Raw genomic sequence first — 13876 nt, 5'->3', positions numbered from 1 at the left:
ATGCGGTGCATCTTATATATGTTGTGGCCAACAAATGAACGGTTTGGATGATATTTTCACTCCCACGTTCTCATCCTTTAAGATCGTTTGGTACGTTTTTGGATGATATTTTCACTCCCCCACGTTCTCATCTTTAAGATAATGATTGGACGTTTTCAATTCTCATCCATTTGGAAGGACAACATACGAGGACTCTTATGATGTCAGAAGGGTATCAGGGTCTTTTCCAATCCGATTTTGAAGTTTAGCCCTTCTTTTGTTCTTGTTTTGCAATCTATAATTTCACTAAACATTAGCCCCCATTCCGTACTTTTCTCTTACAACAACGCACTAGCAGCCTACATTGTTCAAAGATGTACAAGATAGACGCTAATGATGAGTCTTGGACAGGAAGAATTCATCAGCACCAGTACCGCCATGGACATTAACACAGGAATCTAAAAGATTTTCAGTATAACGCTCTCTATACTATATTAGGTATGAAATTTAAAAGATTTCCTTAACGTGGCGAATTCTTGGCATTTGGGTGGGGCGAATTTATCAGGGCGCTTGATACATGCACATTCATACAGAAGAAATCCAAAAGATTTTCACGACCATGCTCTCTATACCATGTCTCTCGTTCTATATAAACCCTTTCATTCTTGTCCATCGTCCTTCACTCAGCATTTTGAGAAAGGGAAAAACAGAGAAGGAAAAGAAAAAGAGAGATTTGGAAGATGCAGAGGTTTTGTAGCAGGCTTTCTCTGTCGAGGGGTTTGGGTTTTGGCTGGAGGAGAATATGTTTCTTCTCTCAGATGGCTTTGCAAAGTGAAGAAGCGTCACTCCCCGACAATAATAATAATGCAGCTTTCCCCCAAATCCCCCCCTTCGATTACGTGCCTCCACCCCCCTACCTGGGCCCATCAGCGGCTGAGATCTTACGCAAGCGGAAGGAATTTCTTAGTCCTTCCATGCTCCACTTCTACAAAGAACCCGTAAGCTTTTCTTTCATTCTCAACCCCCTCTTTTTCTTTTTCTTTTTTAGAAATTTCATGTCTTGAAATTTCGAATGTTTTTGTATTTGTTTGTTCTGGGTGCCTTTTTTTATATTTTGGATCGAATTCATGGGTTAACTATCTACCACTGTTATTTATTTATGGGGATTCTTAATACTATTTCTATTGGATCTTACTTTTATTTCCCAAAAAGGCTAGGTTGCGTCCAATATATCATTTCCATAGGATGATCCTAGCCCCCCAATCTAAAGATAAACTGGAAACCTTGATAGATTGGAGGGTTGCGATCATCCTATGAAAATGATTTTTGGGGCACAAACTGTTTACATTATTGCCCCTCAAATGGATGGTTTGGATCATCCTAAGGTGTGGGTGGTACAGTCCATTTAAAAAAAAAATCATCTCTACATTGGAATATATACAGCACGTATTCTTTTAAAAATAAAGTGGGTCCACCTTGTTCAAAATCATTTCCATAGGATGATCGCTACCCTCCAATCCATAGAGGTTTCCATAATATGCAGTTTCTCTTTAGATCAGAGGGCTAGGATCATCATATGGAAATGATTTTTTGGGACACAACCAATTTACGATGTGGCCCACCAAATGTATGGCTTGGATCATCCTATGTTATGGGCCATACAGTTCACTTATTTCCTTCCAGTTGGAACTAGGGGTGTAAACGGATCGAATTCAGAGCGGATATGGCTATATCCGAATTCGATTACAGTATACACCATCTGAATTCGGATTCGGATTCGGATTCGACGGATATTTAATATCTATTACCGAATTCGTATCCGCCGGATATTGTTCAAATTCGGATATTATCCGTATCCATTTATCCCGTAAATTCGAACATTTTATTGCAGCACTTTATCTTTTTTCTCCTTCTTACTCAATGAATTTTCCAAACCCTAAAACTAGACCTCTACATTCTCTTCAAAATATAAACTCTCAAACCCTAAAATATATGAGATCCTCTTCTTCCTTTTAAACCAAAGGCAGAGAGAGAGGGAGGCGGTGGGGATGGTTGATAGTGTTGGTAGTGGTCTTTGGATTTTTCCTTTTTTTTTGGTATATGATGGAATGGGTTTGGGCTATTTTTGTTTTTATTTTTTTTTCTAAAAAGAAAATTCACTTTTCTTTTAGAAACAAAAGATAGTGTGTCATTACTAAAAATAAATGTTAATGTTATTATTAATAATAAATAAAAAGGATTTACTTCTCGGATTCGGATGTTAAACGGATCGGATATACCATTTACCAGATTCGCATCCGCTAAGAGCCGGATATCTCATAAACGAATTCGGATAATATCCGCTTGAAATGGATTCGGATAATATTCGCTTTAAACGGATTCGGATGCGGACGGTAATCGAATTTCCGAATATCCATTTACACCCCTAGTTGGAACCTTTCAAATCTAGATTTTTTTTTTCCAGAATCTAGGTTTTGCTAAGACTATGTGTTGAATTGTGAAGTACACTTATTATAGTTCCTTCAAATGCCAACCCTCATCAATTCACTATTCTAGAATAGTTATGATTTTTCACTTGATTGTGTTAATTGTGTTCTATTTTCTTACTTTTACAGTTGAATATTGTCGACGGAAGGAAGCAGTACTTGTTCGACGAGGATGGCCGCCGCTATCTTGATGCTTTCGGAGGGATAGCTACGGTTTGCTGTGGGCATTGCCACCCTGATGTTGTGGAAGCCATTGTCAATCAGACAAAACGCTTGCAACATGCCAGTATTTTATACCTGCATCATGCAATTGCAGATTTTGCCGAGGCCTTAGCGTCAAAACTACCTGGAGATCTCAAGGTCTATCTTATATTTATGATATGCACTATTTAATTGCCTCTCCTTTTGACATAAATTGAAAGTTCATGTTGTTTATGGGACATATTGTAGGTTGTTTTCTTCACGAATTCTGGTACAGAAGCAAATGAGCTAGCCATGATGATTGCTCGTCTGTATACTGGTTCCCAAGATATTATATCAGTCAGAAACTCTTACCATGGAAATGCACCAGGAACAATGGGAGCAACTGCTCAACGTGTCTGGAAATTCAATGTTGTACAGGTACATAATCTTAGTAGAATATATACCTACTCTTACCAACGTATTAATGTAACATTAATCAACACCTTTTGCAACAATAAAACAACAATGCCCACTAATATTATTGTTTTACTATTGTTATTGTCATTATATCTAGCTGATCTACTGGTGCCCAATAAGAATCTATGATGTTAGTTTAGTAAAGGACTGGCAGAGACTTAGAAATGTCAATTGAAACTCTGCACTAATCTTGATTTGCATTTTTTTTCTTTTTTCCATGGATGATGGGATAGAGCCAGTTACCTCAGAATTGAGGCCCTTGCAATCAAAACTCTAGAGTGGTAATTGGTAAAAATTAGAAATGGTTCTCTTTAACTGGAATTACATAATTTAGCTTTTACCTCGCCAAATCTGCAACAGGGAGTAGAACAGACTGGGAAGGATTTATGGAGAACGAATCTTTGTTTTTTTTAATGGTGAACGAATCGGGCTTAGGTTGAGAAGAAGTCTTTTGCACTGCAATTGGAATGCTTTTGGGCTGCCTCTTTAATTAATGAAACTTAATGGCAAGAGAGGTATGGGTCATGAACTTAGCCATTGATGGTGTCTATAGACATGACAGTGCATATGTCAAGGTTTCTGGTCACAAGATTGGTGCGTGAATTGTCAGCGGTGTACGTAAGCAATGATGCTTGTAACAAAGAAATGCACAGAACTTGCTCGTTGGGGCGGTGCTGCATAGCATTGTGTACACAGTGAAGAGGGACTGGACCTTGTCATTTTGTAATCAATAGTTACTCTAATACTGTCATTTGTCTTGGCTTAAGCTTTAGAAAAACATTTTTTGAGAACTGATAGTGTGGTTATGTTCAACCTGCATGAAAAATGGTCCTTATCACATGTGAGTCACATGCTGTTAATAGGTATTCAACCATATAAGCGACAAGTGCAAATTCCACCTGCACCAATGCATGGTCATGGCTAGTGGATCCCATGAAACGTCCCCTAGCTGCACTCCAAACTCCATACGATCTCTTGTCTACTCTGTAGCCTGTCCTTGATTTTCAAAGATAAAGGATGTCACTAGTACTATGTCCCTGTCTTTCACTATAAGTTTCAGAGGCGGGTCTTATCGTGCTTATCGTGGTTGGGGTGCTCTCCATCAATTGTCTGCTGCCATGGTCTGAGTATGACATCACCGTTTGATGTTTCTACAGGTTTGTATTAATCATAGTAGCCGGAAACTCCTTGGGCAGGTGGGAAACTTGTTTCCAGTAAAATGCATTTCGGAAAGGTGAAAAACTCCTTTCCCCTAGCAGGTGGGAAACTCGTTTCCGAAATGCATGAGAAACATATAAGAAACTTATATGGAAACACGTGAGAAACGTATGGAAAACCTGTAGAAAGCCTACGTGAAACGTGTGAGAAATATGTGTGAAACTTACGAAAATCATTTTTAAAAAACACGCCAAAAAATTGTTGAATAGATATTAAAAATGAAAACAATAGCGTATACCGTAATAAAATCTAAGAGTAAGAAATATCCAAATAGAAATTTGAACTTAACAAAATTTAAATGTACAAACCATATATTTCATGTTTTCCTTGTGTTTCACATGTGTTTTCATTAACGTTTCTCTATTGTTTTTGAAATGTTTCTAATGTGTTTCCTAAGATGTTTCTCGTACGATTTTTTATTGTTTTTTCGTTTCTCGTTTCCCTTTTTTTTTCTTGCATTTTCCGTTTCTGTTTCCCGTTTTGATTCCTGAATATGTTTCCCACCCTGGCAACTATGGTATTAATCAACGCATTTAACATGCTTACAATAGAACCTAAATATCAAAAAAGAGTTTCATATAGAAGAACTAGACAACACACCACCTGAGATATAGGTAAGCATTTGGACTGGGGTCTTCTCCATACTATAGCTCATATTGGATTCCACAAAAAATTTGACACCCAATATTAAGAACTCGGCCAAGGAAAAAAGAGTTGGCTCGGACGAATCAATGATTGACTTGATCAACTTTTCACTAAATCATGCAGCGAGTCAAATGAGTTATTGATTAACATGGTAGGAAAAAAGTTGGACTTAGACGAGAACTCTGCCAAGGGAAAAGGGAATTGACTTGGCTGAGTCGATGATTGGCTTGGGAAGTTTTTAAATAGTGCTGATGCCTATTGTGCCATATCGTTCGATTCAAAAGACAATACAGAAAATTGTTTCTTGATGAACAGTACATGAATCGGTTGATAGATACAATATGGATCATCCAACTAAAAGTTTCAGTTGCATCTGGATGATTGGGGATATATTTGTTATGTTACTCCACTTTTAGGAATAAATGCGGTGAAAGCTGTCTTGTGAGGCTATACAATTGAAGCATAAAATTCTCCACAACTATGAGTTTTATTATAAACAAAATGAATTCAGAGTTTCGTTGTAGTGGCTGACTTTGTTCCTCTTCCATTGAAAACATTTTATTTTTGTCTGTTGCTTGTAAATTGAAATCCTGTCATTCAAAGGATGGAAAGCTAATTGAAACTTGGTTAATTCCATCTCACTAACAGGTTATCAAATGCAATGCAAGGAAAAGCCAAGTAGCGTAATGCCAAGGTTTTAAATGTCAGTTTTGGTGTCGGTGTTTCTACCCAAGTTGTTTTCAGTTTGCCCCTACCTCTTTTTACTCCCTTAACTTGGCACGAGTCACTTCTTCTCACTAGAGCATCCAAAGGCCTACGTTGGATATGCCCAAACTATCTTAAGCGGTGCTCTCTCATCTTCTCCTCAATTAGTGCCACCCCCACCTTTTTACGGATGTCTTCATTTTTAATTCTATCTAGCCTTGTGTGGCCGCCCATTCATCTAAGCATTCACATCTCTGCTACACTCATCTGGTGCACATGCTGCTTCTTGGTGGAAATATTTTAAAAATTTCCACCGAAGAGTATAAAATTTTGGTGGAAATTTTGTAAATAAGGGTGAAAAACGAAATTGCAGTTGAAATTTCGGATTTCGGCAAAATTTCACGGAATTCATGTAAAAATCATTTCAATGTACTTTCGATTTCGGTCCAAACCAAAACCGAAATATTTCATGCAAAAATCCAATTCAATGTACTTTCGATTTCGGTCCAAACCGAAATATTTCTGCCAAAATTTCGGATTTCGGCCAAAATTTTAAACTATGCATAATTCATCCAAATGCTATATAAGAATTATTTTGTAGTAACACACATCTTATGTCTTTTCTTATATACATATTTTTCCCTTTTCTTCTCATTCAATTATAATTATGTTGGTGTTAGGTTGGGGTGCACCATGCCATGAACCCAGACCCATATAGAGGTGTTTTTGGTTCGAATGGAGAAGAATATGCAAAAGATGTCCAAGATATTATTAACTATGGAACTTGTGGGCGTGTTGCTGGTTTCATTTCTGAAGCCATACAGGTTCATCTTCTACGTATACATTTCTTCATATCATAGTCATTTTCCTTTAATTAAGTTGATTTTCCTTTTCATTGTCAAAGTGCAAGAACTGTCTGTTTCTTTGAACACAGGGTGTCGGTGGAATTTCAGAATTGGCGCCAGGTTACTTGCCTGCTGTGTATAGAAGCATAAAGAAAGCAGGTGGTCTCTGCATAGCAGATGAGGTTCAGTCAGGCTTCGCACGCACAGGAAGCCATTTCTGGGGATTTGAGTCGCATGGAGTGGTGCCTGACATTGTGACAATGGCAAAGGTTAATTCTTCCTCTATTGTTTCCGTGCCCTGGTTGTGCTTTATAAGAACTTTACATGCACGTATACTCACAAATGTTCCCAAGATTTTGATATTCTTGTTATATGATCATGAATTTTATTCAATGAAAAATACGATAATATTTTGAGATTTTCAGAAATATTGCAAGATTCATTTTTTCTGTCATGAAATTATCTCCAAGCTTTCATGATATTACTGTATGTATGTTTTTTTTGAATTTTTTCCCATTTTCTTTTCATATTTTATATTTAATCAATGCATAGATCCTTCAAGCCATTAATTTGGTGATTTGACCGTTAAAGAAAGAAATCCTTATTAAATTTTCTGTTTTTCATTTGAATTTTGGAATTGTTTTTAGAAAGTCCATGTTTTTTTGATAAAGGTGTCATTGTTTGAAGCTACTAGAACATATTTTGAAATGAGGAGGTATACGTCAAATAAGCACTGATTTATTGGTAGATTTGGTAAGTTTTCTTTGTAAAGTTTATATATTTTAAGTGATTAGAATCTTAGATAAAACATAAGTGTTTTGATTTGTTCTAAAGTTGGAAAGTGTCCATGATTAGAAGTCCTTTGGTAAAGTTTTGAAATTATAAAATTGCAAGTATTCAATCTCTATAAGGGGTCCTTGTAATGGTTATATAACAATTACAAATTTGAAGTTTATGCAAGGGAGTTTTACCCTTTTCTCTCTTGTTTTTTTAAGGCAGCATAATATCCTACTCTTATTCTGGTTTTTTCAATGAATGAGCGTGGTTTTGTTTTATGTTTGAATTTAAGTTGAAACTTATGATTGATATTTTATTTCGGCTGCACCACAAGTGATATAAGTTCAACTTCAATCTTGGGACTTGTATTTGACGATATATCTACTAGAAACCGTGGTCGTGGAAACTTTTGTGGAAGCCAAGGAAATATAAATCACTGTCTGTAGCTGTTGATGTTTTTACAAGACAATACATACTCCGATTAGACAGATGGATCAATTTATGCGTGAGATTCAACACTTGCAGCAAAGATTGTTAGGGCGATATCAACAGCGGCAGGCAATTCTTTAAAGACTTGTATTAATCAACGGTAAGGTGTCCATGGTTGAACTGAACCCCCAACCCAACTAAGATGTTGAGACGAGGTTGAATTTGGTGAAAATCAGCATGGAAGAGTTTTGGGAAACCAAACTCAAACATGCCAAATTTGAGGATAAACCTTTGATGAAGAAGAGTTGATTTCATCAAACATAATATTGAAGATGGGCAGAGTCATGAAGAATTATCGCAAGGAATTCATGATCCAAACTATAATAAATACCTAGAAAAGGAAGAAAATGATTCTGAGTTCCATGGGATGTCCAATTTCGGAGAGCCAATTTATGATGAAAACATTGATGTACTCCTATAGAAATGGATTAAGGCTTTTGATCCCCATAGAAGTGGACGAAGACTACCAATGATGGGAGATTTATGAAGAAAGGTATGCAGTTCTACTTGAAATACTTCATCGAAAAAGAAATTCTCTTGAATTTGGTATTTCTAAAGAAATTTCTTAGTTTTTTTGGGGGTTTAGAAAGTCCATGTTTTAGGAAAATAAGAGATTGTTTGAAGCTTCTAGAGTTTGTATTTTTCATTGAGATTGTTCAAGTTAAATTACTGGTTTGTAGTTATTTTAGGAATCCTAAAGTGAAATTTTAGGATGAGAATCTATATGTTTAGAGGAGATTTGATTGGTTTTCTTTGGAAAGTTTCTATTTTTCTTTGTATTTTTAAAAAGAAAAAAAAATCATCATCTTTTTTTCTTTTTGGATTTTGTTAGAATTTTCTGAGTAATTTTTGGGTTTTAGAAAGTCTATATTTTAAGAAAATGTGTGATTTTTAAAGTGTTTCTATTTTTAATTGAGGAGGTTTAAGTTAGATTACTTGTTTATACTTAAAAAATTTAGGTTAAGAATTTATATTTTTACCGGAGTTTTGTCTAGTTTTCTTTGGAAAATTTCTATTTTTGTTTACTTTAAAGAAAGAAATTCTCATGATATTTTGTAATTTTTATTTGAATTTTTGGAGTTTTCTTTTTTAACTTTTTAGGGTTTTCAACTTCCATATTTTAGGAAAATGTCTGATTTTTGAACCTTCTAGAGTTCCTTTTTTTAATTGAGCTAGTTTAAGTTGGATTACTAGTTTATCGTTCGATAGTTGCGGATAAGTAGTTATATTTTTTAGACATTCGATTGGTTTTCATTAGAAAATTTCTATTTTGATGTGTAAATGAAATTGACTTACAATAGAGATCATCTGCTTTGAATTAAAGTTGGAAAGTGGCTAGGATTCTTTAAAGATTTGGAGTCTTAAAGGGGCAAGTTTATGCTCTATATAATTAAGGGGTATTTTGACTAGTTTTGTTACCGTTCCAAATTCAAAGTTAGATTAGAATTTGAATCACAATAGAAGTCATTTGGAGTGTTTTAAAGTTGGAATCTGGCCACAATTCACTTCCAGGAAAGCTTTTGTCTGGTTTTTACCTATACGAATTTGAAGTTTATGTAAGGAGTTTTACCCTTTTCTCCGCAGTTTTATTGTCTCTCTCTCTCTCTCTCTCTCTCTCTCGTCTTTTATTGAGGCATGTGCTCATTTTTCTTTAGAATTTTAACCTACGTTAAAACTTGTTATTATTATTTTGTTTCTTCTGCACCATTATGTATTTATTAGTTTTATTTTTTATTATGTTATCTATCCCACTTTTTCCCGATATAACCCAAGAAAAACAGAAAAAAGTTGTAATATCCTGACTCCTGAGAAATATCATTCCCAAGAAATTTCCAATGCATATTTTTGACTGTTTGCAAGACAATAGAAAATTTGAAGTACCTGTTTTTAATTTGGATGCCCGCTTATAAATGTCTAAATTAACCATCGTGATAAACTTCTCTTGTTCGATTGGCGATTTGAAAGTCCAAAATAAAGACACTGGTCTTGTATAAAAAAGTGGATTCAAATTCTGCTATTCCTTTCCTTCGACAGGAAGGAACAAATTCACTGCAGGGGCAGTATTGTACAACTTAAAATTGAGTGTAAGATTCCATTATCCCAAAATGTATGCCTAAGTGGCCGAAGCCACCACCACCATTCAAAAAAAGGGGCGGGTATTAGAAGCCACCATGAGTTACAGAGCTGAACTCAATAAGCTCTAAATGTTAACAAGAACACTACTATACGTTGGGAAAAATATATCTTAATTTCAAATGACCCAACAATAGGCACTAAGAATAGCCTTCAAATTTATTTTTGACACCTCAGATATTATCATATCTGAAAATTCTCCTATCTCCCAGTATTCGGTAATTTACTGTCTCTGACTCAGGGTTTTCTTTTTGGGTGTTGTATGTTTCAGGGTATTGGAAATGGGCTTCCTCTTGGTGCTGTGGTCACTACTCCTGAGATTGCCCAGGTGTTAACCCATCGAAGTTACTTCAACACCTTTGGTGGCAATCCTGTCTGTACTGCAGGAGGGCATGCTGTTCTCAAAGTAATTGAGAAAGAACAGCTCCAAAAGAATGCTTTCATAGTGGGGTCTTACCTTAAAGAGAATCTCCAGTCCCTCATGCTAAAGCATGGAAGTAAGCTCCCCAATCTCTCCATTTAAATATCTGATATCCTCCATTTCCTCGTTTAGATATTTATTTTTCCCGAAGATTTTAATCCACCCTTTTTACTGGGCTTTCTGTTGAGAGCATTTGTTCATGGATGTTATTGTTTGATCGGTTTTTTGTAGTCATTGGGGATGTGAGGGGAAGAGGTCTGATGCTAGGAGTTGAACTTGTCACTGATCAGAAACTCAAAACTCCAGCCAAAGCTGAAACCTTGCATGTAATGGACCAGATGAAAGGTTGGTTCTCTCTCTCTCTCTCTCTCTCTCTCTCTTGTGTATGTATATAGAATGTATTCCTTTTTTATACTCTTTTATCGCAGTCTACGTGTATCTAATGTATATGTATTATTTTCGTAGAAATGGGAGTACTGATTGGAAAAGGTGGCTTTCATGGGAACGTTTTCAGAATAACACCTCCTCTTTGCTTCACCAAGGAAGACGCAGGTTCGTTCAACCTCTCAAACGAAACTGTTTTGGTAGAATTACTAAAATGCTACTCATTTGTAGTCCACTCCAATCTCCAGCCTACACATGGCAAGCATATGGTGATTGGAAACTGTCATCTGGTAGGGCCCTCCACGGATATTTTTCTACTTCCAGAAACCTCACTGGTCTGGTAATCTGTAATCCTAACCATCATAATACCAGCCTCCAAACTGTTAAGATAAGAACTGTCAACAGTTCCAATTCAATAGGTAAAAGCCCTGCTAGGGTTGTCTGATGAATGCAAAACTCTGGGAAATGGCCCTTCCAAAGTGCTGCACTAGCTGATGACTGTTTCCAATCGCCATACATGTGAAGTTGTACGGTGGAGATTTAAACTGAGTACCTTCCTTTTCCCAATCTAGAAGGTGAAAGTTGGACTTAAGAACTTTCAGTAATTTTTCTTTTCTTTTCTTTTCTTTTTTCCCTGAATTCGGGGTTTATCTTTCTAATTGCAGATTTCCTCGTGGACGCGATGGATTATGCTATGTCGAAGATGTGAATTCATCATCTCTCTGTTACCAAATGAATTTCTATCTATATCTGCTATTCACCTATATTTCGCTCTCTATCTATCTAATTTTCAATATATGCGGTTTCTAATAAAGGTTGCAAGTAATGTTGGAAGAATCTGATGAGACACCACCTCGATGTCTCTCTATCCCTGTCTCTATTTCTACATGCCTAACTGCATCGTTACTCGCTTATGTGCATGAAAGGTATTGAAACCTGAACTGAAAATTTCATTGTGATTTTATGTTTACATACTATCATTTTGTTGGCTTTGTTCCTTTACAATTTATGAAGTTAAGAAATTTGGACTTTTGAAATTTGGTGGTAAGGAGAAACCAGAAAAATAAAAAATGGTTAAGGGGAAAATATATAATGAGCCCATCATTGTGGATGAGTCATATTTTTCCTTGAAGAGGCATTCCTGCTGAATATGAAAATTGATTTGTCTGGGCCATTCAGCAAGATACACCACGATTAGTCACTCCTGATGAATATGGAATGTTAGAGTGGATTTTGTTCCATGGCCCATTTATAGCAAAGGCTACCAAATAAATGATTTGGGTCACTTTACATTAAGTGTCTATTCCAGTTTGGGTAAATACAAGGGGGTAACCTTCTTTTTGTTTTTTTGAATGATAAATACAAGGGGGTAACCTATTTTGGTATTCTGGTGTAAGCCATTTTGAGTAATCTATTTATCCTGTATTGCTATCCCTTTGAATTAATTTCTGTTGTTAAGGGTAAACTCAGGCTAACTGAGTTCCAGTGTTTCAATGATCACATATGGTAGGGGATAAATGTGTAACTTTTCTAAACCATTCATTTTACACCAATGAAATTAGATGACAAGAATCATCCAAAGGAGGTTTTTTACCACAACTTATCTATGATGGAGACCGCTAAATGAGCCTTTCAGATCCTCATAATAAGTAAGCCCCATTGCATGATTCATTTTATAGTAATATTGATGAGCATGTGAATCCAATGCTGGGTCTTCAAGTGAGTAACTTTTCCAAACCATTCATTTTACACCAGTTAAATTAGAGGACTAGAATCATCCCAAGGAGTTTTCTTACCACAACTTATTCATGATGGAGACCACTAAATGAGCCGTTCAGATCCTCATAATATGTACCCACTACATGTACAAGACAAGTGGGCCTAAACTTATCTACACCATGAACAAAGTCAAATTGGTAATTTGATGTAATGATAATTTTATTTAATGATATGGACTTTACCATAAGAAATATGAGCATGTTTATCAAAATGATAATCTCCATATCTTATGTATCACAAACGAATAATAAATCCTGATAGATCAGAAGTTGATGATCCTAAGGCTAGGTTTGATGAAAATGAGCTCTCAAAAGCTGAAGAGAAACAGACCAACTACCTGGTGGGCTATCTCATGGGGATGAGACCCTATTACTTAGCGTTCAGAGAATTCCTGCAGAGAAGATGGAAATTAAAGGGATAATTTCAGATGTTTGCCCTTTCAAATGGCTTCCTTTCTATTCAAATTTACAAATGAAGACGACTGTTCTTCTGTTTTGGAAGGAAACATGATCACATATGGTGGAAGAAGCCTCATCATGCAAAAATGGAGCCCGAAATGTGCCCTTGAAAGACTAAAGCTCACCACAATACCTATTTGGGTCAGATTCCCTGGCCTACACCTAAAATTCTGGACAACAAAGGGTATGGGAAAAATTGCCAGCCTCATTGGTAATCCACTGTACATGGTGCCAGAGTCTGTGTAGAGGTGAATGCCGACAAAGAGCTCCCTCACATCGTTCACATCCAAACTCCAGTTGTATCCCTGTTTCAAGCGGTTGAATATGACTGGAGGCCTTCGCCATGTAAGCACTGCAAAGACTCTAGCCACTATTCGGATCGATGCTCTACCACTACAAATGGTCAAGAAAAAATCACATCCAAAGTCCATAAAAAGGAATGGATTCCAAAGAAAAGGGACTCTTCGAATGCTAAGTCAAGCATACCCGAACAATTTGAGGATGAGAAACTGAGCAAAAGCAAAACAAAGAACATTAGCTTGAAAAATAGCTTTGCCATCCTGAATTCTTAAATTGGAGGAGATGAAGCCTTGTATGATTAATCTGAGTCTGATACAGTTCACTCTCTCACTGAGAACAATTCTCTAGATGGAAAAGATACAGTTCACTCTCTCACTGAGAACAATTCTCTAGATGGAAAAGATTCTGACCTAGAAATGTTGGTTTACAAAGAATCCCAACCAGAGACTCATGAAATTCTTTATGAAGGCCTTCCTCTTGCTTCTTTAGCTCTTGATAATTTTGAGGTTGACCCTACTAGGGGTGTAAACGGATCGAATCGAAGCGGATATGGCTATATCCGAATTCGATTACAGTATATACTATCTAAATTCGGAT

General features: G+C 36.3%; 1 protein-coding gene across 1 annotated transcript; it reads left to right on the top strand.

The window, feature by feature from the left end:
- Positions 1-330: 330 nt before the first annotated feature.
- LOC143878564 (alanine--glyoxylate aminotransferase 2 homolog 2, mitochondrial-like) lies at positions 331-11734 on the top strand. Its single transcript, XM_077380834.1, has 9 exons — positions 331-977; positions 2595-2825; positions 2916-3086; positions 6374-6517; positions 6628-6807; positions 10209-10434; positions 10590-10703; positions 10824-10910; positions 11408-11734. The coding sequence occupies exons 1-9, from the start codon at positions 720-722 to the stop codon at positions 11449-11451; spliced, it is 1455 nt and encodes a 484-aa protein (XP_077236949.1). The 5' UTR covers positions 331-719; the 3' UTR covers positions 11452-11734.
- The last annotated feature ends 2142 nt before the right edge of the window (positions 11735-13876 follow it).

This window comes from Tasmannia lanceolata, unplaced genomic scaffold, assembly GCF_043159265.1.
Source record: "Tasmannia lanceolata isolate RefF3 unplaced genomic scaffold, GAP_Taslan_0.1 ptg000006l, whole genome shotgun sequence".
NCBI lineage: Eukaryota > Viridiplantae > Streptophyta > Magnoliopsida > Canellales > Winteraceae > Tasmannia > Tasmannia lanceolata.
The sequence above is the reverse complement of the archived record's forward strand: the minus strand, read 5'-3'. Positions and strand labels throughout refer to the sequence as shown.

Bases quoted from the DNA above. Each gene is read 5' to 3' on its own strand.
- LOC143878564 (XM_077380834.1), top strand. From the start codon at position 720: ATGCAGAGGTTTTGTAGCAGGCTTTCTCTGTCGAGGGGTTTGGGTTTT. The intron at 2,826-2,915 runs GTCTATCTTATA...GACATATTGTAG, and splicing joins AACTACCTGGAGATCTCAAG to GTTGTTTTCTTCACGAATTC. The intron at 10,704-10,823 runs GTTGGTTCTCTC...TTATTTTCGTAG, and splicing joins TGTAATGGACCAGATGAAAG to AAATGGGAGTACTGATTGGA.